Source organism: Cygnus atratus, chromosome 3, assembly GCF_013377495.2.
Source record: "Cygnus atratus isolate AKBS03 ecotype Queensland, Australia chromosome 3, CAtr_DNAZoo_HiC_assembly, whole genome shotgun sequence".
Classification (NCBI taxonomy): Eukaryota; Metazoa; Chordata; class Aves; order Anseriformes; family Anatidae; genus Cygnus; species Cygnus atratus.
Window position 1 is genome coordinate 97,796,253 of NC_066364.1, and position 26,280 is coordinate 97,822,532.

General features: G+C 42.8%; 1 protein-coding gene across 3 annotated transcripts in view; it reads left to right on the plus strand.

Annotated features, from left to right (window-relative positions):
• The first annotated feature begins 791 nt into the window (after nucleotides 1–791).
• TP53BP2 (tumor protein p53 binding protein 2) overlaps nucleotides 792–26,280 on the plus strand; it is a 49,504-nt gene continuing 24,015 nt past the window's right edge. Inside the window, exons 1-4 of one of the 3 annotated variants that reach the window (XM_035556864.2) lie at nucleotides 851–1,041; nucleotides 11,004–11,130; nucleotides 21,364–21,511; nucleotides 25,989–26,102. In XM_035556864.2, coding sequence (XP_035412757.1) covers nucleotides 21,364–21,511; nucleotides 25,989–26,102 — 262 coding nt within the window. In that variant the 5' untranslated portion in view covers nucleotides 851–1,041; nucleotides 11,004–11,130. Of the gene's footprint in view, nucleotides 1,042–11,003; nucleotides 11,131–14,386; nucleotides 14,521–21,363; nucleotides 21,512–25,988; nucleotides 26,103–26,280 lie in introns of those variants that run through there. The other 2 variants (XM_035556855.2, XM_035556875.2) reach the window with 2 other exon arrangements.

Genomic DNA, 26,280 nt, shown 5'->3' on the forward strand with positions numbered 1-26,280 from the left:
TCCTTTTCTTTCTTTTCCTTTTCCTTTCCTTTTCCTTTTCTTTTCTTTGTCTTTCCTTTTCCTTTCGTCCTCTCCTCTCCTCTCCGTGGCTGTGACCCTATTTTACCTGCAAACCCGCTGAGCGTTGTGGGAGGGAAGCCGCTCTCTGAAGCGCGCTGCCAGATGGCACCGCGAGCCCCGCTCACAGGACCCGGACCTACACCGGGAGAAACGCGCGCACCCCTCGAGGCTCCATTCCCTCGGCGGGCGTGGGGCTGGTGTCACCCGGCGCCCAATAGGCGGCGGGGGAGGTGATGTCATGGCCCTGGCGGCGCCGCCTCATTGGCCGGCCCTGGCAGCGGGGCCGGGCGGGGAGAGAGGGGGACGGGGCCCAGCGGGCGGCCCCAGCCTCGGCCCCGGCCCCGGCCCAGCGACGTAGGGCCCCGCCGCCTTCCGGCCGGCCCCGGGGCGCCTTGTTTTAACCGCTTTAGAAAATAAACGTTTATACAAATTCGCCCTGGGTTTTGTTCTCCCCTCACCCGGGAACTTCTGGTCCTCCTCCACCCCGTCTCGTTACGGGGAAGGTTTAACGCCAGTAGGAGGAGCAGCCGGAGCCGGTTTCCCTGCCGGGCCCCGCGACGGCTGCCGGCGCTGCCCGCCGTTCCTCCGAGCCCTCCGCACGGCGCCCCCGGGGAGCCGAACTTCTACCCCCCGAGCCGATCTAACATCCACGGGCTCGCCCCGGGCAGCCCGAACTAACGCGGCTTTCCCGGACTTTCGGCCCCTCCCGGAGGCGGGCGGGAGGGAGGGAGGGAGGCGAGGCGGGCGGGGCGCTGCACGGCGCGGCGGCTCCTCCTCGCCGGCTCGGGGTTCGTTTCGGAGCGGAGCCGGGGGCGGAACAAAGCGGAGGAGCGGGCGGGCGGCCCTGCAACAGGTTCCCCCCGCGCGTCCCGGCGGCGGCGGCAGCGCAGGCCCTACGCTTCCCAGCTCGGCGGTCTCCCGCTCCGGGCGGCGGGGCCGGCACCGGCCGCCCCCATGCGGTTCGGCTCCAAGATGATGCCGGTGAGTGCCGGGAGGGCGCGGGGGACGGCGCCGCTCCGGGGGAAAGTTGGAGCGGGGGAGAAAATGGATCCCGCGGGGCTCCGGGAGACCCTGCCTCCCCTCCCCTCCCCTCCCCGGCCCCGGGCAGGGACTTCCCCTCCCCCTTCTGCTTTTCTTCCTTTGTGTTTTCGGTGTCTTTTTTTTTTTTTTTTTCCTTCTTTCCAGATTTTCTTGCTCTTTCGCGCTGGGCTCGACTCGTTAGACGGGCTTTCTGGAGCGGAGCCAGCGCCGGGGGGCAACCGGGGGAGGGAGCGGGCCCCGCACCGCTCGCAAACTTTTTCCCCCCCCTCTCGCCCCTCCTGTCCCGCCGGGGCTGCTGGCCGCGTCGTGAGCGGGCGCCTCTGCACGCTGCTTTATTGTTCACTTTATTAAAAAAAAAAAAAAAAAAGGTAATAAATCTTGTGATAAAGTTGTTAAAGTTGGCTCGGAAAGTGCCGCGTCTGCCGGCGGGGGGTGGCTTTGTCTCCCAGCTCCCGGCGGAAGATGGTGTCCATGTTGGCGGCGGCGTGAGGCGGCGCTCCCGGGGCGGGCAGGGCCGCGGTGCCGGGGGGGCTGTGCGGGCACCCCGTGAGGGACAGGGAGCACCGCGTCCCTGGGGGAGCTGCGAGGTGGGCTTTGAAAGCACGCCGCTCCAGCCAGCTGACGTTGGACGGAAGCTCGGCACGACGACTTCGTGCGATCCTCGGCGCAAAATGCGTAAAGGCGACGGCACAGAATACTTAGTGTTCCGAGTGCGTGGTTTTTACCAGCAGGGATCCCGAGTGAAGTCCGTGTTGTTCTGAGAGGTTAAAAAAACGCACAGAAACCATCAGCGAGCTCAACACCCGCTTAGTCCGAGTTGAGGGTGCTTCAAAACGTAACCCCCCGGCGGCACGGCCTGCCTTACAGCTGCCGGTAGCTAGTAGCTCTGCAGGCATAGCTAGCCCACGAAGAGCACCCCTCTATTAAAGGGTATTTCCATTTTAACTCTCCCAGGAGATGGCTGAAGCCGGTGAAGGATGATCTGTCTGTACCAGGAGGTGAAGAATCCGTGCCGTAAGGGCAAGGGTGTTGCAGGGATGCTGTGACCTCCTTGTTTTACTATTGGCGTGAGGTTCTTCCTGTGCAATTAGGAGGAAATAATGAGCGATAATTTAATCGCACGGAACACCGAAGAGGGCTGGGTGACTTTATGGCTGTAACTAATGAGGGAGGAACAGACAAAATATGAGCTTAACTGCAGGTGAAACAGCCAACGTGTTGTGCAACTGTGGTGTTGTCTACACGTGAAAACTCAAAAGAAAACAAGCAGTAAGTATAACGAGATGTTAATTCAACCCATGTCGAAACCGAGTTAGGTAGGCACCCTTGTATAAAATCAAAACCTCCAAGAGATGCTGCTACTGGCCAGTTCCATGTCACTGAGCTCAAATAAGGGAGAAAACAAGCAGGAGCAGTGTTATCCCATCAGCACGGGTAGGTGGCAAGTTCCGGAGCTCGCACTGCCCTTGTGGCTCAGGCTTTTCTTTGGCAGATGACTCAACTCATTAGTGATTCTGGTTTTTAACCCCTAAACAAAGGGATGGATACAGCCTTTTCACATCGCGCTTACTGTGGATAATAAAAGATTGGCGAAAGCTGAATGTGACTACAGGAATTAAAAATACAAGTGTTATGAATATTACTACTTTAATCCACCTATTTCAAAACAAAACAAAAAACCAAAACCAAATCAAACTGAAAACCCAAACAAATTGAATTTTGGTATAGTCTTCAGAGAGTTATGGTTTCCAGCAATTAGAGTACAAAAGGGTATTTCAAAAGTTTTCTGGTCCATTGGCTGTAGGGTGCCTAAACAGCCACTTGCTGCTTTGAAAACATCATTTTATAGTAAATATACTCATATGAATACAAAAGTGTGGAAGAGATAATGCCAAAAGTAATTGTTACTATTTTAATGAAGTATTTATGCAGATTTTCAAAACCTCTTATTTTCTATGCTTTTTTTTTTTTTTGGCTGAACTCATTCTCATTTCTCTTTACAAAGAAATTGAAAGAGTTTGGTGTGGGAAGAAAAGGAAGGTACAAAGAAAGTCAGGAGGGAGCAGAGTATCCGAGTGCTCTTATGCTGTAATGAGGTCTTTGTAGACTTGAGCGTCTTTATATGTCATTTGTGAATGAGAAGTTGTAGGCTGGCCCTAAACAATCTGCATTATATATATAATACTTGTTTCTTGCTTAATGTTTCTTGCCATATCTCTTCCTCTTCTCCACCCTCCAAATGAAATTGTTTGTGTAAGATACTAGTTTTCTGCTCTATGTCCACCTCTCCTCTGCTCCAGAAGGTAATGTGGCCAAGGGATTAAATAGCATAACAGCGCTTGTGACCCCGAGTAGGGAATACAGTAATCACAAGCCCAGCAGGAATTCACCTCTGTACTGGTTGCTTCTGAAAAGCTTGGAAACTGCTGTGACAAACGTAACTACTTGTACTCTTTGGAGACTTCCCTGAAATTGGAACGTTTTCCTTGTGGTGATGACAGATAGGAGCTAAACTGCTGCTCTAACCATATGTCAAGACAATGTGATTAATAGTCTGCGTAAGAGTGTAATACAAAGTAATTTGTGTGTAGCTGTACTGATGAAGGTAATAACAGGGTTAACATGGTCGAGCTGTGTGAAGTTGTCTCACCTTTCATCTGCCAAAGGCTTGTGGGAGTGTGACTGGTACTGCTAAGTAGTGAAAAGGAGTTGGAAACACTTTCAAAAATAGCATATTTTTTTGCAGCATAATTGATCTCTCTCCCTGGTTTTACATTATTACCCTAAAGATGAATATGTATTGAAAAATAATTTGTGTCGTTATGCATGCTGGATAAAGGCTTTTCTCAGATAGTAGGGAGGTAACAGAGGTTAAGTTACCCTTTAATGCCCCGTGAAGTTTTGGATCAAAACACCTTGAATATCTAGACAAGATTCCAGTTGTTCTCAGTGGTCTTCTCTAAACTGCTATGCCCAGTAGGCACTGGACTTTTTTTAAAGTAGGGATTAAAATAGGGAGTTTCGTTGCAGAATACTCACCAGTTTGTGGACATGCGCATTTTAAAAAGACATTTTAAACCATATATATATATATATATTATATATGTAAAAGGTTTATTTTATATATATAAAAACAAGTTTTTTTTGCTTGTTTCAATGGGCAGTAAATTGGAACTGCCATATAGATCCTGAATTACTGAAATAGTGTAGTGCTAGCCCGTCTAGGGCAATTTTCTTTGGAAATGCTTTTCTTACTGTTTAACTAAAGAAATCTTAACAGAAATGAATGTCTTGTACTTTGCAAGATGAACATAGAATCATTAAGGTTGGAAAAGACCTCCAAGATCATCTGGTCCAACCCTCCCCCTACCACCAATGTCACCCACTAAACCATGTCCCTAAGCTCCACGTCCAACCTTTCCTTAAACACCCCCAGGGTCGGTGACTCCACCACCTCCCTGGGCAACCCGTTCCAGTGCCTGACTGCTCTTTCTGAGAAGAAATGTCTCCTCATTTCCAACCTGAACCTCCCCTGGCGCAACTTGAGGCCATTCCCTCTAGTCCTATCACTAGTTACCTGTGAGAAGAGGCCGACCCCCAGCTCCCCACAGCTTCCTTTCAGGTAGTTGCAGAGAGCAATGAGGTCTCCCCTGAGCCTCCTCTTCTCCAGACCAAACAACCCCGGTTCCCTCAGCCGCTCCTCACAGGACTTGTGCTCCAGACCCCTCACCAGCTTCGTAGCCCTTCTCTGGACACGCTCCAGGGCCTCGATGTCCTTCTTGTAGTGAGGGGCCCAAAGCTGAACGCAGCACTCGAGGTGCGGCCTCACCAGAGCAGAGTACAGGGGGACAATCACCTCCCTGGTCCTGCTGGCTGCACCATTCCTGACACAAGCCAGGATGCCGTTGGCTTTCTTGGCCACCTGGGCACACTGCCAGCTCATGTTGAGGCGAGCGTCATCTATAAGTCTATAAATAAACTGACCCCCAGGTGGAGTTTAACAGATTGCTATGATACCAGTAAGTCATCTATAGCATCTCAGTCCCGTTCCCTGTAGTCTATTAATTATTTAAGCTGTGATCAAGTTTATCAACCACATAGCACTGTTTTTCTCATCTGCCTGCATGGATTTCAGTGCGTAAATGGAACTTCAGAGTGAGCTCTTCTAAGAATATGCCTCATCTCCGAATTTGATTGAAGCATTTAGTATCTGTTATATGTTTCTTTAACTGAATTTCTAGTTATTGTTAGACATTTAGAAGTTGCAGTATTGCAGTTGTATTCAGACATTTTAATGTGGTATTCAGTGTTTAAAGTATTTTGTCTGGAATGCTGAGTGACACTTAGGTGGCTGTTTTGGTGAGCTTTCTTACCTCTCACGCTTCTCTTACAGGCTGTCATTATTCATGATAGAAGAACATTGCCGTGAGTTTTCTAGGGTACTTTTTTTTCTTTCATGTTGTTACAATATGATCTTTTATTTTCTGTTTCATGATTAATATGAAATGCTTTTAGTTTCTCAGGTGGCTTTCTTAAACACCTTAGCCCTCCGTTTGAAATATTTGAGCCAAATTACTCAGCTGTATGTTGAACACCTTTTGTTTCTTTGTGTGGCTTTTGTCAGAAATGGGGGAAGGGTAATATTGCAAATTCATGCCAGATCAAGCTGTGTAGGTCAGGAGAGTTGTTAATTATGCTGCTTCTGATTTGTTCAACAGTTCAGGGTGTGAGTGCCCTGTGGGACTCCTGCATTTACTGTTTCAAGGGCTAGCATGCAGAGATGAGGTTTGGGATGGATGGATAATTTATGGGATTTATTTTCCCCCCTCTAGTGTTAACCAGATGGGATTTCTGCTTTATTAGTGATCAAGTCTGTTTTGTGAGATTAATTTACATGCAAGTCAGTTGGACTTTGAAAGAGGCAGGTATAAAGGTTACCTCAGAGGAATAAACCAGAAGAGTGGAAATGGCGTTGTGCCTAGCATTCCTTTTAAGATTATTGATCGAGAAACAGTCTCGGAAATGCCCCGTTCGCCTAGCCCTCTGTCCCTGTTAGCAGTCTGCCTCGGGGACTCTCCTTTCTCTCCCACAGTGCATGTTGTTACCGAGCTTGTTTAGCGCCGGGCAGAGTCCTGCGGTGCAGCCTCTCGGAGGAGGCAGCGCCATCACCCCGAGGAGGCTGACTCCAGCTGCCCTGTGAGGCTGGGTGGCAGAGCTCGTGGAGGGCTGCTTCTGCCTGGGTTCACAGGGGCACCTCAGGACTCTTCTCAGCTGGGCACCGTCAGCTTCCTGCAGAAACTTATTTAATGCTCTGGAAACTGGAAGAAACTTGTAATTACATCACAAGGTAATAAGCAGATAAAGCTCTCCTCCTTGCTCTCAGTTTTATTATCTTCAGGCCTGCTTTCTCGCAGCTGAGTCACTTCTGAGTCAGGCAAAGCATTTTTTTTTTTTGATCTCCAGTTCTCAGAGCCTCAGATGATATGTGTATAAAGGTCACCAGAACTCCTGGACGTCATGTGAAGGAGACCTAATTACCTTAGTCACTGTTGCTTACCTGTTTTAGAAGTTTCAGTGGAACATGAAAGAGCTGACACACTGTTTAAAACAGTGTTAGATAACTCATGCTGTGGTTTGGGATTAACGCTTATGGAGAGGGCACAGTAAATGAATTGGGGAAGGAGCAGTAATCATGACACTGTCGTGATGCTGGGCAGGCTAAAAGGCAGAAAGCATTTTTCGACTTGCTTTTGTTATTTGCTTTTTGTTAATCATTAATATTCAGGTTCTCTCTGTGAGTGTTTAATTAGTCATGCCCGTGTCCTCATCAGTTGTTTCACCATAGTAATAGTGTTACGTGGATGTTTAACTCAAATCCAGTTATGTATAAATGATGAGCCTTTTTGTTGTCGTTGCTGTGGCATTAATGCCAAGTATTTCATTAGTGAGATGGTAACCTTGTTTCGGAAGCAATTTCTTCTATGCTACAGTGATGCTTCCAGGTCTTCATGCGATCGGAACCTTTGATGAATGGCTGTGTGTTGTACCCTAACTTTTATTGGCATCTAATTTAAAAAAGGGGAATTAGAACACTTCTTGCCTTGACCTTTTATGTAAATCCTACTCTCACATTTTTATTTCATCTTTTTGCAAATTAAGACACACAAATGTTAAAATCAAATATGTACTGCAGTTATCTATCTTTCTGCATAGTCTGATTATGAAATCAACTCAGAAAACCCTTTTTCTGCAATGTACCTGGATTATAGTTATTGTACCTGCACTAAAGTAAAAACATGGACACTTTTACACTGCTGACTTTAAACGCTTCTGTTCTTGTTATTTTGAGTTGTTTAATATCAAACATCTAGTCTCTAAAATACTAAATGCTATGTATCAGAGCATTTAATAAAGGGAACTGAAGCTACTTGTTAAAGGTCATGCAGCAAGTTCAGGCTGGGATTTGGGTGACCAGAATTCCCATAGAGTCAAACAAACTGGTATGATGTTGTGCAGCAGGAATACAAGTCTGCCATGTCCAGTGTAAAGTATTAAATGAACTTGTTTACAGTAATAATGTCTCCTCAGCGCCTACATCTCCTGTGTCTCTCCTTCTGTAGGGTAAAAAAGCCTGATGGTAGTTCATTCTGTTCATGCTTGAGATCAGTCCACAAAAGAGATGTTTGCTCATGTCAAGCTGTGATTTTTTTCTTGTTCTCTGATACTTTTATTTTGTGAGGCTTAACTGCTTAAGGAGCAGTTTAGATCTTGGCTGAGATTACCAGTTTCCCTCTATTACAATAAATCCCATTGTTTCTTTAAATTGAAAGTTAAGGCAGAGTCTCAGGAGTTGTGTATTTTTCTTATCTTAAGTTTCCTTCTGTCATTAAAAGAGGAAAATCATGTTTTCTTAGACCTTCGGAGGGTTCTTTATTAGTGGAGTCTTTGTTATCCCATTTGAGTCCAATGCTGCACTGAACTAGCTGTATGCTGCAACATGCAAATCAGAAGCATGACCAGACACAGGCACTGATGTAGAGCATCCCTATTGCAAAAGGGATTGCAAAGTTGTGCAAATGGGCTGGGCCAACAAACTATGCAGAAATGTCCAAGAAGAATCTTACTCCCTGTAGCTGGGGCTGTTCTTCAGCTGCTGCTGTCATACCTGTGCACAGTTATAAATCAGTGATGATTTCCTTGCTGCTTGAAAGTGGCAGTCTGTCTGGTGGTTTGTTTTTTGCAGTGTGTCCAGACACTTCTCTTCGCTCCGCTTTCCTCGTTACATAAGTGTATGCTGCCCCAAATGCAGAACCTCACCCAAACTGCTATCTGGGTCACGCAGGGCAGTGATCCACAGCTCCTGCCCTGGCTTCTCAGGAAAGTGAGAGGCTTAGAGCATTGCAGGGCTGGGAAAACCCTGTAAAGTGGGATTCCTACAACCTGTTAGAGATGCTCTGATCTCAGCTGCAGTGAGACTGTTTCTCAAGGTAATGGAGCGTTACAGGAAAGCCTGTCTTACCTAGCAGTAAATGTGACTGATTTCTGGCTGCAAAAGAGGCAAGCGGATGGGGAAGGGAAGAGGTCTCACAGAGTCATGAAAAGCAGGGTGCTCAGGGGCCAAGCAAAGTATTCCAGACCTCCTTGGAGGTCTCCATGAAGCTCTACTGTGAAATAGGAAAAACGACAAAGCAACACTGCCGCGGGTCACGTGTGAGCAGCATTCCTGACAAATGTTACCTCCCTGTCCTGCTGCCCCCTACACCACAAACGTGATCCCCTCGTCACTCCTACCTGTGGTGTATCTTCCAGCATTTTGAGAACAGACTTTACTACAAGTAAAGGTTGGTGTGGGGAAGCTGTGGGAACAGAACTGCATGCCTCTTGTCCATGCAGCGTTGTTCCTGTGCTATTGTGCATAGGTCTTGCCCATGAGGCCTTTCTGCAGGGTGGTTTCCCAGTACTGCACAAAACCATTGCTGTTTAGAGAGCTCTGTGCAAACAGCAGTCAGTGAAGTTGGGGTAGAGAAAATACTTTCTACCTCCAGGGAAGCTGAAAGAATGTCCAAATAGTAATGGGCTGAGGGGGATGATTTCTGGAGTTCTTGGGGTAAAAGCAGCCTGTTGAAGAACCCTGCATAGTACAAATGTTGATTTAATCTCCTCTTTATTATCATTAAAAGTTGCTGCAACATCACCTCAGTGCCCACCATTTCGCACACAGCCATCTGTGAGGATCTCTGTCGCGACTTTGCTCATGACAGTGTGCCACGCTGCCTTGCACTGGTGAACTGCTCTCCCTTCCTTGCCTTCTCAGCTGGTGTCTGTGTACGGCCTGGTACTGCCTGGAGAGGGCCCTGGGAGTGAGCGGTACTTAAATAAAACCTGTCAGATGCTGATCAGCTGCACAATCCGCCAGCCTTCTGCAGCTCCTGTCGTAGTGCTGTAGAAGCTGAATGTTTGCTGATGAAAGTTAAAGCATGAACGTTAGAGAAGCTCTGCGTTACAGGAGCAAGGGTTTGATCAAGTGAGGTGCTTGGTGGGCTGACAGAGGGATTGGTGGAGAAGGTTTCCCCTGTGGTTCTGCTATAGTTGATAAGTTGTACATATCCTATTATAATGTGGTTGACTATCCATCATTTCCCCACCAGTCCCTTTTTTCTTGCAAAATAACAAAAAGATCCCCTCTGTTTTGGTGCAAACGCTCGATGTGTCTTCTGTGCCTGTTGAATGTGTACCACTGTAGTGCAGTTTTATTCATGGTTGCTAATGACGTCCTGCATGCTTGCAGCCCAGAGGTGTTAGGACAGAAGCTCCTCTTTATGACTTTGAATAAGAAGTGCAGTTGCTGTGAAACAGATACGGTCACCAAGCATAGACATTTCTGGGGATTGTCTCTGACACTACTGGTGGCTATGTTGGTTGCCTGCATTACCATGCATGGACAGATAGCTCTTTAGCACAGTAGCAGTCATCTGAGTTTGACAAGTGAAGGTCATTCTTCAGGGTACGCTCCCATCGAAACAGGAGTGTGCTCCCACCCAGAACTGGTGGTAAATTGGAAAGGGTTACCCTACTACAAGGGTATGGTGTGATGTTACACCTAATTAATTTAATAGTAGGGTGCTGCTCAAATGGATGCTCTTGTTCCTTTGATTTCCATCCCCACCCAAAGCCACACATCTTTTGTAGCTTCCCCTTGAACTTAGCAAGGTGCTGGGTGACAGTAGCGTGGGAGGAAAAAACACCGACACTAAAGGCAGAAAGGAACAAAAAAAGTTCAAATGATGGAAGCGTTTTGCCATGTGGCTGCATGATCTGACCTAATCGGGGAATTAGAGAAGGACATGACTGTTGCCTCTGGCAGCTCACCGTTTAGGTGGGCTAAGCTGTAGCAGCCAGATGCTGCTGCCACATGCTTTCCTCGACTTCCATCTTGTCTTGAGCGATGGTAACAAAGGGTGTTTCTCCACCATCTTTGGGTATTCTCACTTACTGCAAGGATTAAGTTGGACTAAAACATATATTTATCTTGGTGAGAGTGAGAGGCTTGTATAGCAGGAAGCCTCCTCTCCCTGGCAGCAAGTGTATAGGAAGCCAGAGCTGACCTTGAAAGCAGTAAAGCATGCAGGCTTGTGCTCTGGGGTCTGAAATTCCTGTTTTTTCATTACCGTTTGTCCTGAAGGAAGGTGATGGAACAGCATGTTCTAGAGTTGCAGCATAAAGGAGACGTTACTAAAATGCACTAAAGGAGCAGTGTACTAAAATGCCCGAGTTTCACATTGTAATGCACTTTTGGATACCAAACTGGTCAGCCTGTATCATAGAGCAGCCCAAACAGTATATCCTATGACTCTCCCCGCACCAAAATTACCCGCATGGTTAAATGTGTGTCATTTTTTCAGGTTCCAGAGGTGTGTTCGCTGACCTACCTCTGCAGGTCATGAGCATTTCGTTTTGTCAGAGATCTGTCATGGAAGCAGGACTCAAGATTTTGACAGCTGTGTTCCTGGAGGAGTGTCTTAACGTGATGTAAGGAGTGGTATTTTCAGAGTTGTCTGGTGCTCATCTCTGTGAAGTAGTTGGGAATGGAGTAAACCAGTATTCTGCACACCTCCCCACCCCCAACTCGCTACATAATTTGCTTTGTTTTACTATTAAATTGCAGAACTTTTTTTTTTTTTTAAGTCTGTTTGATATAGATACCAACTCACAGAAGAAAAGAAGGTAAGCAGAAGGTGATAAATGAGCTCGGTGTGTGGGCTGGGCACTTGTCACCTGATGAACATGGGTTCGACCTGCGCATTCTGGTGGGCTGAGGCACAGTGCTCCCGGGTACGAATGCTGCTCATCTTTTAATTGGTGAGATTATTATACGTTGGCTGGAAGAGTAGAAAACTGGTATTTTTAAACCCAAGAACAAATTGCTGCCTTAGCCAGCAGGCAGTATGGTGTGGGTGGTAGAGTTGCCACTTTGCTGTGATAGCCTACCTGTTCTTTTGAGGTGTAGGTTGTTAAATATGCTTTCATTCCTGGTACAGGTGTACCTTCACTTTCCTTTGTGAAAGAGTCCTGTCTCATGCAAAGTCTGCTTCTTCTAGCAGGAAAAAAAAATAATATATATGTATATATACATATTTATATATTTATATATTTCCATTGTAAGAATATATGCATCTTAATGGGATATATTGAGAGGTGTCATTCTCAAGTGTCCCAATGGGAAGCACTTGATATGGCTTCTCAGAGGCCTCTAGCTGTCTAGGAAGCTGAGCTAGCAAGAATGCTTATTCCCAACGGGAGGATATAATGCTCTAGAGCAGCAAGAGCAGCTTAGTTTCTTTTTGATTTAATTAATTTATGTATTTACTACAAAGACTGTCTCTGGGTTTGGTGCAAGCACAGAAAATTGAGATGATTCAGCCTTGAGTTTGAGTTCTTAACTCCATTCATTATGCATGGATGTTGTCTTGGCTTTAGGCTCTTCTGCTAGGTGCAAAGTGTTGCGATACTGAGGAATCGGATGAGAAACAAATGTAAACCTCACTGTAGTTTACAGGATTTAGACAGTTACTGTTTTCCAGTGTAGTAGCTATGGTAAGAATTATGTGGAAGTGTATCACTTGCAGGCACACAAGAAATTCCTCATGTGTACCAAGCGTTCGTGACGGTGTTGAACACCGAAGACAAGGCAGAGCCTGACTGAAGGGGCCCGTCTCCAAAGATCCAGTCCTCCTTTCACTGACTCCACGAGGAGGAGGAGGAGGAGCAAGCTCCAAGCAAGACACCAGGATTGGCAGTCCAAACACTGTGTGTAGGCTGACTTTTCTGCCTGTCAGCTTGCAGTGTTTTTTTGTGAAAAGCCCAACAGCATGGAAGTGGTGGCTCGAAGGAGCCATCTGTAAGGATATGGGGAGAGAGCTTCTGAGTGGAGAAAGGGGAAGAATACATGAGGGGAACATGTGAAAGTGAGGAACCCCAACGCACAGATGGTAACGGGAAGAGACCCGTGAACATGCTGTGGTGTTGTACGATGTAAAGAACGTTGTCAGGATCTGTTTACCCTGAATTCTTGCAGTTGTTTAACAAAATTGGTGTAAATCCAAGCGTGGAAAGCGTGGATTCAGGTCTGAACAGAATGAGCTATGCGTGACATGTTGGCAGCTATGGGTGCTCAGTAAAAGGCTGTGGTTTCTTACATATGTTAATGAAACCAATTTTGTTTCTCCCTTAAAACAAACAAACTGGCCCATATGTTTTGGAACTTTTCCTTCTGCTCAGTGCCAAGGTTGTGATAAATACGTGCAGCATTAATGTACAAGTGGCTTTAAAAGCTCCCCCTGAATTGAGACACCCTCGCCTTCAGTGATACGTGGTGGTTTAACCCTAGGCATGCGGAGTGTGTAGAAGCGTGGTGCTCCTGGTTTTGGTGTTCATCCAAAATCGTAAGCTTTGTTTGTCTGGATCCTTCAGATCTCTGGGAGGACTTTTGCTCTGTTCTTGTGTCTAAGGATGATGGAAGAAAATAAGTCAGGAAAAATGTAATGTGGATTCAAGGTGAAATTCTTGGTTTGTAAAGATCTCCTCTTAATGACCTTATGTGTAATGCACTACTGAAAGAGGAGGGTGTAGGTTAGGAACCCTGTATTTACCAGTCACAAGCTACGTCTGACAGATTTTACAAAACTAAACCAGCTAAACTGGGATGATGATGATTTTCTGTTAATTTGGCAGGAAGATTGTAATTTTATCTTCCTCATCAGTAGGTCTGAACTGAAGCACTGAATTTTGTCTTTGGAGTTGCAGCCCATGAAGTAGGTGGGTCCCAAACCCACATCCAGTAACTTCAGATGGTAACAATGCTTGGCCAGAACTCAGTCTGTTTTCCATGCAGATCTTCAAATTCCCTTAATGATGATTCAGAAACATGCCTGATAGTGAGATGTAATATGGCAGAGATTGATGTTTGTGCTATAGCTTTTGCCCAGTGTACTAGTGTATACTAAAAGCAGATGGCTTTCTTTCTGTTGTCTCTACTTTAAGGATTTAAAAACAAAAAGGAGGGGAAAAAAAAAGCAGCTTTCTCTTTGCTGTTTCCTACTCCCTTTTTCATGCCCAGAAGTGCATGTAAGTGTACATTATGTTTTAAATCCTGGAAAAACTGACACATTTACCAAAGATAAGTTTATTATGTATTTGTATTTTATCTTTAAAGTATACAAGCAGTAACTACCATGCCTTTGAGAGTAAAGGCTGAGTCCTGTTTTCTCCTGCGATACAATTGAAAGGGAAAAAGGCCATGCTTTATATAGACTGGGAATAATTTGAACAATTCTATGGTGCTTCCTACAGTACTCCACCTACCTTGCATCATAACTTCCTTTCTCACATTTATGGCTAAGAGCCAGTACAATATAAACGGACTAGTGTGTGCTGCAGATGAGACAGAAGGAACCTGACTCCCTGTATTTAGGTGTGGCTATAGGTAAATATTAAACTTTACTCTGTGTTTCTATTGAACCTAACTTTATTGAACAACTGCATATGAAAAAATCAGGGATAGCAATCGTCCTGTATGCCTGTCTTCTAGTAAGTCTATTATATAATCTTTTGCTTACCTTAATCTTCTGGTACAATAAGTGACTACGTTGCCTACTAAAGGACTGGTTTAAGGTTCTGAGGAACTTCATGTGAAAGGCTCACTGATTTGCTTTATTAAGGTATATTTTGCATTAAAAATCAAATTGAGGCCCACAACTGCATGCCAGTTCCGAATGCTGTTTTTCAGAACATGAAAATCTGCCGTTGTCCAGCCTGTCTTCTGTTGTTTAGAAAGTTGCATCAAGTCAGCAAAAATATGTCTTTTAGCAGCTGATTTCTTCCTGGCAATCTAGGAAGGTGCAGCATCAGTGTTCCCATTAGGTAAGATGCTTCCTTGTAAAACTCTTTGTTTGAAGGGATTTTATATTAGGAAAAACTGACCTGTAGTTAAAACTGTAGGTATCAGGTCTGTGGGTGGAATCAGTTATTTCTCATTTCTGTTATCTATACTTAAAATCTGATAATCTATTCATTGTAAAAACTGTGGTGCTAATTTTTCAGCCAACTAAAATTATCTTCTAAAAATATATTTTATTTCAGGATGTAAATTGTGTTGTCATTCTTCTCCATCCCATATGCTGTTCAAAAAGCTATTTTGCATTTGAAACAATGGCTTTTCAGTGGTATATATTGCTGCTTTGTAATCATACTTTGTGGTGAAGTCGTTGAAGGACGTGCGATGAGCTCTTTTTTGGAGGCTTGTTTATACAGCACGTCAGGTGTATATGCTCTCCATGTTGTAGGAAAATATATTGTCTATCCTGAACCATTTGCATTTTAATATAATAGGTATAACTCGGATAACAGTAGAGAGAATATTACTGTAAAACATTGCATTGTGAACCTTAAGAGTGACTTTTAATGCATCCTTAAAGATGAGATCTAAAAATTTGTTATGCAAGCTAAGACATTATTTAGCTGTGTTATGGAAAAAAAACCAGCCAGCAACAGGAGTATTGTGTGATTCAAGAATATTAATGATCACTCTAAAACACAGAGAATATGAAATGTGGCACAAAAATTATATTATTAGCACTAATGCAAGATAATAAAATGAATCATGATTTCAGAGGCAGTGTGCTTGTTTGGCAAGCAAATAACGTTTTTGTCTCTGTCATTGCCTTGTATGCCTTGGTCTCCCAGTCTGTAAAGTAGGAAACTGCTTGCTTGTGTCAGGACTTCCTGGTTATAAAATGCTTTGAAGATGAAAAATACTACATGAATAGATGCCACTGTTCATATTGTATATTGCATGGTATGCAGGAAAAGATTGCATTAGATTAGGAATTAAGGGAATAGTGAAAAATGGGTAAGTTAGTATTTTTAATGGACCGTCTATTTGTGTGTAATATTTTATAAGATAATGAGTTTTTCTCTAGAAAATTGTTGTCCATTGCTGAAATTTAATGATCTGAATTAGATCTTTGAGGGGAAAATAGTACGTTTGTCCTTTAAACAAGGGTAGTTTCAGGAATTCACTAAGACCTTGTATTTTAAACCATATCATAAAAAATAATGGAGTTTTCTACTGAATATGTGCACTCTGAGATTACTGCTTAAATAATTTAAGCAGTATAATTTAATATTACTTGTATATTAATTGGAAAATGTCCAACTTCAGAGCCTTTTAATACCTAAGATGTATGATATCACTTTTACAAAAAGTTAAGGAGTAAGAGATCTTGGATCCTTTCAGACACAGTCTCAAAGCTCAAGAGAAAGGTAAGTTGCATTTCTATGTTTCCTCCATCTTAATCAATAATTGAGGCCTTCTGACCTAAGGGAGAGATTGATTAAAAAATGGTATTTTGCTGGATAGATGTAAATTTTAAGGCACGTGTTTGCTCAGACTTGTATTCCAAACAGTTCTGGAAGCTGTTCTTTGTTTTTAATGTCACCAAGTAGGAGCCAAAATGCAGTGTGTTCATAGACTATTGCTTTTGTAGAGCTATCTGTTCTTAATATTTCACTTTAAGTTGAAAACTAATTTGCAGCTGTTGAGACCTGTTATAGTTTATTTAATGTCAGTGCAATTGTATGAAATGATCCTGTTGATGAGCTGACAGCACGTGTCTGATTGTCAAGTGTAAGGCTATTTAGAACTGACGTGCAGGAGAGAGGTGGAGGATTATAAGGTGGGGTGTGACTTGCTTTAATTGATACCTTCTTCTGTCCTCCTTTATTTTGGTTGCTTTTTTTGCTACATTCTCTTCCTGTTCCCGGGTGTGTTACAGTCCAGACTTCGTGGCTATATTTGGAGGTGATGCATAAATAATACAGGTTGGAACAAAATAATACATTTTATGCTGAGAAGACTTGAAGTTGTAATTCATGACAATTTGGATTTTCTTAGGTTTGTGTCTTAAATGTCAGGCTTTTTTGAGACTTAGTCTTCCTTTATGTCTGGTACTCTGCTTTCCCATCCAGTTGCTTGTAAGTCATTCATCGCAGTCATTCCTTGCAAAAATGATCTCTTGCTTTAGCTCATGTGCCCTTGGTCATCCGTTTGCCCTTGGTGCACCCGATCGAACTGCCTCATTTGGTGGCTCCATAACTGCAAACTTTATTTTCTAGGCTGTAGCCGAGTCAGCTGAAATTTGTGGTGTGACTTTAAAAGGAACCGCTTTGCTAGATGTACAACACATCCCTGGTTCCTTGCAAGTGTGCTGCAGTACTGGGATGCTGCTACAGTGTAAAGCCTTTCAGTGCTTATAAACGATGAATACATCTTGGGGGGAGGAAGTAGGCTGGAGGCATCCTTGGTTTAGAATTTAAACCCTTATTTTAGAATTTAGAGTCAGGTCCCTAATTAAAAGTTCTCAGCCTTCTCCGGGTATTCCTAAAACTCAGTCCTTAGAAGTCAGAAAGAGTGAAAAAACATAATCCAAGACAATATGGAATTGTCAGGTATTTCAGCATTTGCCTCGATGCTGTCTTTGAAAGAAGGTGTAAGGTCTGAATGAGATTTGTCTTCCCCTTGTTTTAGTGTGTCTTTAGTATGTCTGCTCTGTAAAACCACAGAAAGGCTGAGGTTGGAAGGACTTCTGGAGGTCATCTGGTCCAACCCTTGCCAAAAGCAGGTTGCCCAGGACCATGTCCAAGCAGCTTTTGAGGATCTCCAAGGAGGGACACTCCAAAAACTCTCTGGGTGACCTGTGCCAGTGCTCTGTCACCTGCACAGTAAAGAAGTGTTTCCTGATGTTTGGATGGAAACCCTTATGTTCAGTCTGCCCCCACTGCCGCTTGTCCTGTCACTGAGTACCACTGAAAAGAACCTGGATCAATCTTTGCATCCTCCCTTCAGGTATTTAGATGCATTAATAAGATTCCCCCTAAGCCTTCTCTTCTCCAGGCTGAACAGTCCCAACTCTCAGCCTCTCCTCATAGGAGAGGTGCTCCAGCCCCTTGATCACCTTGGTGGCCCTTCATTGTACTCTTTCCAATATGTCCAAATCTCTCTTGTATGGGGGAGCTCAGAACGGGACACAGCGTGCCAGGTGTGGCCTCACCACTGCTGAGTACGTGCCTTATTCATGCCTACCTTGAAACTGAGTTTGATTTTTACCTTTTGCGTGTTGTTGTTTTTTTTTTTCTTTCCATATTCCTGGGTTTTTATTTGTAACTGTTTTAACATCCTCGGTTTCAGGAAGCAACAAATGACCGCTTTAATCTAGCTTGATGTAAGGTACAGGATTCAAACTTCCAAACAAGGTGTCACAAGAGTTGTCTTTTTTTTTTTTTTCCTCTTTTGTTGCTGCACAACAATCAAACAGGAATATAAACTAGCTGGTAGGGTGGTTAGTGGATGTTTTATTTGAACCCTTCCAAGGGGAAGGATGATTACTGGGATCCCAATGTGAGGTGGCGCATGCCACATCAGCCACCAAGGGTTTCGAGCTGCACTGAGAAGCCGTAGCAAGGTTCTGGTTCATGCCTTTGGTTCTTTACCTTTTACCAGCCCTCTCTGGGGAGATAGAAGTCTCAGTGATTCATGCTGCTTGCTAAATCCTTTCCCTAGGCTCAGATATAGCCAGTGTGAAGCAGACTACCCCTGGCTGGAGTCCTCACGGAAATGTGGATAGTGGAGGAGGCATGGTGACAAATGTCACCGCCACTTGGGTGAGAGAGGAGTGGCACAACTGCTTGGTGGACTTCCAAATGGTCTCAGAGTTGTCCTGGAGCTAGGGGGAAGTGGAAGGAGGTACCTGCAAAAGTCGTATGCATTTTGCATTCTTTTTAATTACTTCAGACTTTTCAGAATTTGGGACATGTTTTTAGGGAATTTGCATGGGGTGGTGTTTCCCTCCCACCCCCAATACCTAGAACACGTGCAGATACCACCAAGTCTCAGAAATGGCCTCCACACAGCAGGTTTGAGTGCTCGTGGCCTAATGTGTTAGTAATTATCTTGAGCATTGTGGATGGAAATCCCAACTCGTGATCCTTCCTGTATAGCTGTCTGTGCTGGTAAATCCTAAGGATTAACGGCTGGAGATAAACAGGCACACTGAAGAGTGAACAGCCCTGCTAGGGTCAAATTAGGTCTGCTTTGTGTGTAATGCCATGTTTCTGTATAATTTTTTAATTTTCATCTACAAGCTCTTCTTTTAAAACCAACAAATCTTACTGCTGACACACCACCTGTGCAGTTTAGTGTTGTTGTGAGTATAAGATTATCTAGCGTTAAATGTGAAGCGTTTGTGTTTTGTGTTCCTATGTAATCCTGCTCTAAAGCTATATGAGAGCCTATTTTTTATTTTATACTTCTCTGCCCTAGTTTCTGTGATTAAATGGCATTTTTTACCTGGTTGCATATGACATCTCTCGCTGTCAGCCTTGTGAAATACTAAATCTAAAAAAACACAAGTGTTTGGTGCTGAAAGACTGAAGCAGAATATCGGAGGTGCTATTTGGAAAGCTTTGTCTGCTAATTTAGGTCAGTACATCAGCATGCTACACAGTAAACAACACAACAGTTGTGCCTGTCTTCCCAGAGTAATAATAGGCATGTGGTAAGCTGATCTTACCAGCATGCCTGCGGTGTGTTTCTGGCCCACACAAAGCATACCAGGGAGGGAGTGGCAGCAAACAAACCTCTGAACTGAGGCATGTGGGTGAGCAGCTGTGGTCCCGGTGGCAGGTGGGGTGCATGGGACGCTCCCCTCTGCCTGAACAGCAGCCCTCAGTCCAGCTGAAGTCGGCATGTCCCACTCCATTGGCCTTCCTGCCCTCCTCGGGATTCGCTGGGTTGGCAAAACAAAAAAATTTTTGCTACCTTTGCATTTTTTTCCACATTCTCTCTACTCATTCCTCCCTTTACAAGCTCTGAGTTGTTGTTATTACTTTTTGCTATAACATGACAAGGAAATGGTTGAGGGATCTGAATGGTTTCCAGAGGACTAGGGGCAGTTTTGAGCTCTCCTTCTGCAGGCTTTTTGTGAGTATTTGTAGAAGGTCTTTAGGAATTTATCAGAAAGCGTTGTCTTGGGGAACTGTGTAAAATCAGAGATCAGAAACTGTGTATGCTGTTGATGCTGAATCTGGTGCAGTCCCAAGGCCTGAAACACTTCTGAAGTGTTTGTGCTGCCAAAAGCGGGACAAATGTTTGTGCTCTGTATAACACCACATTTTTGAGTATGGAAATGTTTTAATAGAAGTTCTTTAAAAGAATAAAGGTGGCTTCTCTCATAGGAGTGGAGGGGGTCTTGGCATTTGCAAGACCACTGGAAAGGCTTTGGAGACTTAAAGAGATGTTTGCGTTAGTACGCTGGCAGAGTCACTGAGGGGAGCATTGTAAAACCATGAAGACAATGGGCTAAATTCCACTTTCATCAAAAATGACTTGTTCCAGAGTATTCCCAAAAAATCGTAGAATAAATGCTTATAGCAATGACCTCTTCTTTAAACTTAGAAGAACGTTTTATACATCCCTCTTGCCTTGTTTGAATCAGACTCTTTTTTTGACCTTCGAACCTTTGTTCATGAAGATGTAGGCCCCTTCTACCCTCTGTAAAAACGAGGAGGCACAAAGATTCTCTAACATTATATTTGTGTCTTTTTCTGGCAAAGACAGGTTTTCCATCTGTGTGGAAAAGGCTGAATTGTGTAGCCTTTTGATAAGGTTTCTATTGCTTGAAATTTGTAGTAGAGTAATTGCTTTCTGGAGACATTTAGCTGATTTTTATGATGCTGGGAGTTACATGATGAGCAGGCAGTTGGTACTCATGTTCAGAATAGATTTCAGAAGAAAATTGATGTTCATTTTTAGTTAGCTTTATATTAACTTTAATATTAATAGCATACAGCAAGGTAACTGGTGTTCAGAGGCAGTAATGATCAATATGTTTTATCAAAGACTAAATAAGGAAACTAATTCTTAAAATGTGTGTCTTCTAGTTGTGGCAGGAAAGACCTGAGCAAGGGTAACATCTAGCTGTGTGGTGTGTTTATACAGAATAACAACCAAAGATAAAGGATCCATCTACAGCAGTGAAGAGAAAGCCAAGTAAAATAGCACTGCTTTCCTCTTAGTGGCACTTGGGGGGAAGACCTTGTGTTCATAGAATCGTTTTGGTTGGAAAAGACCTCTAAGATCATCAAGTCAAACCGTTAACCTAGCACTGCCAAGTCTACCACTAAGTCATGTCCCTAAGCAGGGAAAGTCAGCTTGTGTTTCTGAGAAACTTTTTAATGTCAAGTGTTACGGGAGTGCAAATTGATTCCAATTCCTATTTGGAAGGTCCAGTCGTCTTCTGCAGACATTACTTCCCTTGTTTTTCACAATAAAGAAAACTTCTGAACTCTAGGTATCTGTCGTGTCAAATGGGTGTGCAGTATTTAAGTATGGTAAGGTAGAAGAAATATGATAACATCACCTTAAAAGAGAAGGAAGGAGCAGGAGGTCCAGTTATTAAAAAAAAAAAATAATAATAAAGAAAGAAACAATACTTCAGTAACATAATCGAGGTGCACAGAGGATTACTTCTAACATCTCACTGGCTTGTACCTGAAAAGGAAATCTGGGTTTGTTTTGAAATTCAATATGCACAGTAGTTCATGATGAATGATACTATTATGTTGAAAATAATGCAATTAATGAAAATTGTGCCTTCAGTATGCAGCCTGGTTTTGTGTTACGTATGCTGTTGTCTTTGTCTTTTCCAGATGTTTCTGACAGTATACCTCAGCAACAATGAACAACACTTCACAGAGGTGCCAGTCACCCCGGAGACAACATGCCGAGATGTGGTGGAGCTGTGCAAGGAGCCTGGTGAAAGCGAGTGCCACCTGGCTGAAGTGTGGTGTGGCTCAGGTAGGTTAAACTCCTGCTTTGTGAGCTGCTGGGCATTCACTGCTTCTGTTGTCGTAGGGTACAGAGACCTGAAAGACATGGTTCTGTCCCAGAGAGTTTCTGCCTTACATTTTTGTTAATCTCTCCATCAAAACTGGTGTATAATAACACATCTACAGGAAGGTACACACATACAAAAAATGATTGAAAATAAAAGAAGCAGAGCCAAGCATGTGGATGTTCTTATGCATGGGCAGCTCTTCTCCAACTCTAATGAGTCTGTGAAGGGTGTAGGGGAGTTGTTCTTTATTTATTCTTCTCCCCAGCGGTATAATCCAAGTGGGTTGCGTGGGCTTTTTGGAGTGGTAAATATTGTTAGTTCTGTGGACAGTCTTCTAAATTCCATAGGCATTTTCAAGTGCTTTGGCAAAGGAAGACTTCCTTTTTCAGATGTTGACTTTGTTGTTCATGATGGCATTAATTGATTCTGGGAGGGAAGGAGTGTTATCAGAAGCAGCTGCAATTATATGAAGTACTTCTAAAGAAGGTATATAGTGGATAGGAGGGATGAGATGAGGACGGGACAGTAAAGTAGTTTGTCCTTTGAGCTGGTGGAAGAGAGGTTTTGTGTTTGTGGTTGGTTGTCTTCCCTCCCTCCTGCCTCCCTCTTTTTCTGTGTTCTTGCTGATTTTTGTTTTGGAAATTCAGGTCTCCATAACTTGTAGTGCTCTGTTGGGACTGAAGAACATGTCAACAAGCAACCCAAAAGCTAAAGTATGGCTAACTTGTCTGGCTTAAATAAGAAGGGACTCTTACCTCTTGTCTCCATGGTACTCATTAGATCCTGGTAACCACACAGAGGTATAGAAAAGATGAGTCACTGTCAGGATTTTTAAGTCATGAAAAATTATGTTATTTGATCCAGCTATTTTGAGATGCTTTAAAAAAAATTATAAAGTAATTAGATGACAAGGACAAATGTTCCTGTCTCTCTGCTGTTGTCTCAGGCCTATATCTCTTTAAAGAAGTCTTTGGTGAGATGGATATTTGCATGAGATACTCAAGTCTGGTCTCTTGATTTTTAGTCCTTTCTGGTAGAGATGTAACGTTTTTGATATTTCTAAGTTTTAAAAAATGCAATAGAATTTTTTTCTTTCTGAAAAAAAAAGAAAAAGAGAACATTTTTTCTGTATAAATGATACTGAAATAAAATCCACAATCCAAGGTGGAAAGAGATATTTTAGGAAGGTTTTACTGTATATCTCTGTCCAGGTCTGTCTAAATCAATGCAGTACCAAATTCTACAGTGGAAGACAAGTAAAATAAAGGTTTAGGTGTATGTGTAGTTTCATACACTGAAATTATAGTTAGTCTTAGCTCCATGCTCTATTATAGAGCAGAAGTTGTGATGGAAAGGAGTAAATGTCCTCCAAAACCAAAGTGTCCCCCAAAACCTCCTTACCAAAGTTGAACTCCTACTGAAGTGTGGGTAGTTTCTCACTTTTTTCCCCATACCTGGCTTCTTGATCTACTTTTGAGGTGCCTGTGTAAGATATGTCAAGGACAGCCTGTTTACAGTTACAAAATCAAGTTGTCAGCCTCTCTGGTACTGGAGGAGATAAAAGAAAATAGATAGAATACAGAAACAAAGTGAAGTGGAGAATTTTTTTTCTGAGATTAGCAAAATTTCTTTTCTTTGCAAAGCGTATTCTCATTATGTTATTTGGTTATTATTTGGTTATTATTGGTTACTGGCACAGTTTATTGTCAGAAGACCAAAAAAACCCAACAAAAAGTATTGTTTGTTTATACAGTTAAAATATTGGCACTCCTTTTAGAAATCAAATTACTCCTGTTCCCTTCACTGGTCCTGTCATATTTACTAATTATATATTTCTTTATACAGACACCGGTGCATGTGTGTGTGCATGCAACACTGTACAGTATCAGATTATACTTGGTAACAAATGCAGTAGTTTCAAATCATATGCCATAAAGACTTGAATACTGGGTGAAGTATACACGTATTTCTAAAAAAAAAAAGTCATTTCTTAAACATCTGCGTAACGTCCAGCAGCAAACATTTGCAAAATATATTTTAATGTATATTTTGGATTTATTTTTTTTGGAAAAAAAAAAAACAACTCTCAACTTTACCTTATTTTGCTTTAGGTGTCAGCGTTTTGGTGTCAATGTCTCGTTTTGCCAAGATGGTATCATGGCTTCTATTACACTGAACAAGTTAAACTTAATTTTAAAATAAACATGGCACATGCCAGCCATCCTTACGAGGTAGAAACAGAAGATGTATGCTGAAAAATGAGTGCTTAGACTTCAATTACTAACATTGTTGTGAGGTAGCTTGTCTCTTTCTCCTGATGCATGCTGAGGAATTTTAGCTTCTGTTGTCAGACCATATTAAACATACTTTGAAACATTGCTGCAAGTTAGCTTGAGGCACTCAGTTTGCTGAATGAGGGCAAGTTTACTGCTCTCCCTGTCCTCCCAGTTTTGCTTGAAATTTGATGAGTATCAGAGCAAGCTTGCTTGATCTTTCTATTATCATCAGAATTCTGTTAGATGACTATCTTGACCACAGAAAGCACAGAAAGTGTGTGTCTATATGTAAAGGCTTTTGTCTTTTTTTTTCTTTTTTTTTTTTTTTTTCCTCCAAGGGGGCAGGGAATAAAAACTGAGGTCTGATAATTTCTTTTCTTCTTGAACTTTTCAAATATAGTTTTGTTTGGTATTTGGAAATCTCCTTGACCTTCCTTTGAAGTCACTGAGTGGTATTGACAGAATCCTTGGGTAAAGGGCATCTCCCTTGATGATAGAATTTCAGTTGAAGTATTGCCTAGATGCTAGAAAGCTATCTCGTAAGCCTGTTGTATATTCTTTAAGATGGAAATCTGACAGTCGCGTTTCTTTTTTTCTTTTTTTTTTCTTCAAGGGGGGAATTAAGGTTTAGCAGATGAAGAGCTTTTTTAGCTGTCTAGACAAGTAACTGCCAAGAGATTGCTTCTTCTGTAACAGTGACCTACTTGCTTATTCTGTAAAGCTAATCTCTTTTGACAGTGACTCCAGAAATTTTCTTCTAGATTGCTTGAGCACAGCTGCAGCATTTTCATTTCATTTAAAGAAACCCTTTTATGTTGAAAAAATCTCTTCACATGCTGCAAACGTGTTAGTAGCTCCTCTTCTTATGAAAGTGAAAATATTTATTCTTAACACCAACAATTTTGTCTGTGAAATGATTATTCTTTATTAAGATAGTTGCTTTGAAAGACTCTCTACTGGATATGAATGAACTCTACTCTGATTTCTTCTTTTTTTTTTTCCTTGCCTAAATAATGAAAGGAAATAGCCAACAAAACCATTGTCAGAACAAATAGAACTAATGGTATTTAATTTCAGTCTTTGTCTGCTTGCCTTATTTCTCAAAATGGGAGCAATATCTCTTGTTCATCTGGTACCCCATGCAAATGGATCTAACCTGATCACGAGCCTCTCAGATACTGTGACAAAATCCTGACTACATAAAGTTGACCTCTGTAACATGTTAGTCAACTGCATAGCTGCCATCACTTTTAACATAGGCATAAAAACATATGTTAAAATGTTTAGGATAACAAAAGCAATTGCCTTTATATAAATATCTGAAGGACAGTAAGTAATTGTAATTATATCCAGCCTGTGAATGCTCAGCTATGAAGTGTGTAAAATTTGAAAGAACAATGTTTCAGAAAAGGAGTACCAATAAATGAAAGCCGTTGGCTTAGGCTCCCATTGGATTTTTGGGATATCAAAAGGCAAAGAGTAAGGCTTAAAAATTAAGGTGGGACTGAATCCTGAACTTGGGAACAAGAGCAAGAAAAGCAATTCAGTGGAACTCATGCATGTAACTTTAAGAAACTTTATCTCAACTGTCCGAAAAGAATAGCTGGTTCTTACCTGAGTCACTGTGTTGTCTCACAAAGCAAATTGGCACCTGTAGGAATTGGGGTGAAGAGCCCTTGAAGAGGAATGATGGAACAGTAAGTTTGTCTGACGTACCACAAAAGTAGGGCAACAGGTCCACCAGTTTTGCTTCTGCGGCGGTGAGTACCTACAGTGATTTGCAAATACGAAACTAAGGCACTTGAGCCAAAAGCTCTAAATTGCCTGTTTGCGTTCCGTTGGGCTGTGATGGTGCCTCAGCTTTTCCTTCCTTTAGACTTCTAGAGGGCTCTATCTACTTTTCAAAGGTGTTGGTTCACCTTCAGAAGCAAGGGTGTGGTGCAGAGCCAAAGAAAAGTTAGAAATGCCTTGGATGAGGGCAAGGGTGTGTTGCAGAGCCAAAGAAAAGTTAGAAATGCCTTGGATGAGGGCAAGGGTTAGGACCACACTGAACCTGAGTAATAACAGTGCTCGAGTGAAAGATGATGAACAGATATTTTTGTTTTGTTACGTGCCGTAGCTACATAGGGATGCAATAGTAAGCTGGCTTTTTATCTTTCAGAACGTCCTATAGCCGATAATGAACGGATGCTGGATATTTTGCAGCGCTTTGGGATGCAGAGGAGTGAGGTGCGTTTTTTTCTTCGACATGAGCGCTCTCCCTGCTGGGAATCAGGTATGTGTTGGTCTCAGCTTGTTCATTTGCTGAAGTAAAATTTAATTTCATTTCTCAAGGTTAAGGGAACGCCGTACATATATTGTATGTTAGTGTTGCTAGTCAGTATGGTGTTGCAACCCTTTCTGGTCTGACCTTTATTTTCTTATGAATAGGGAATGCTAGTAACAGAAAACTG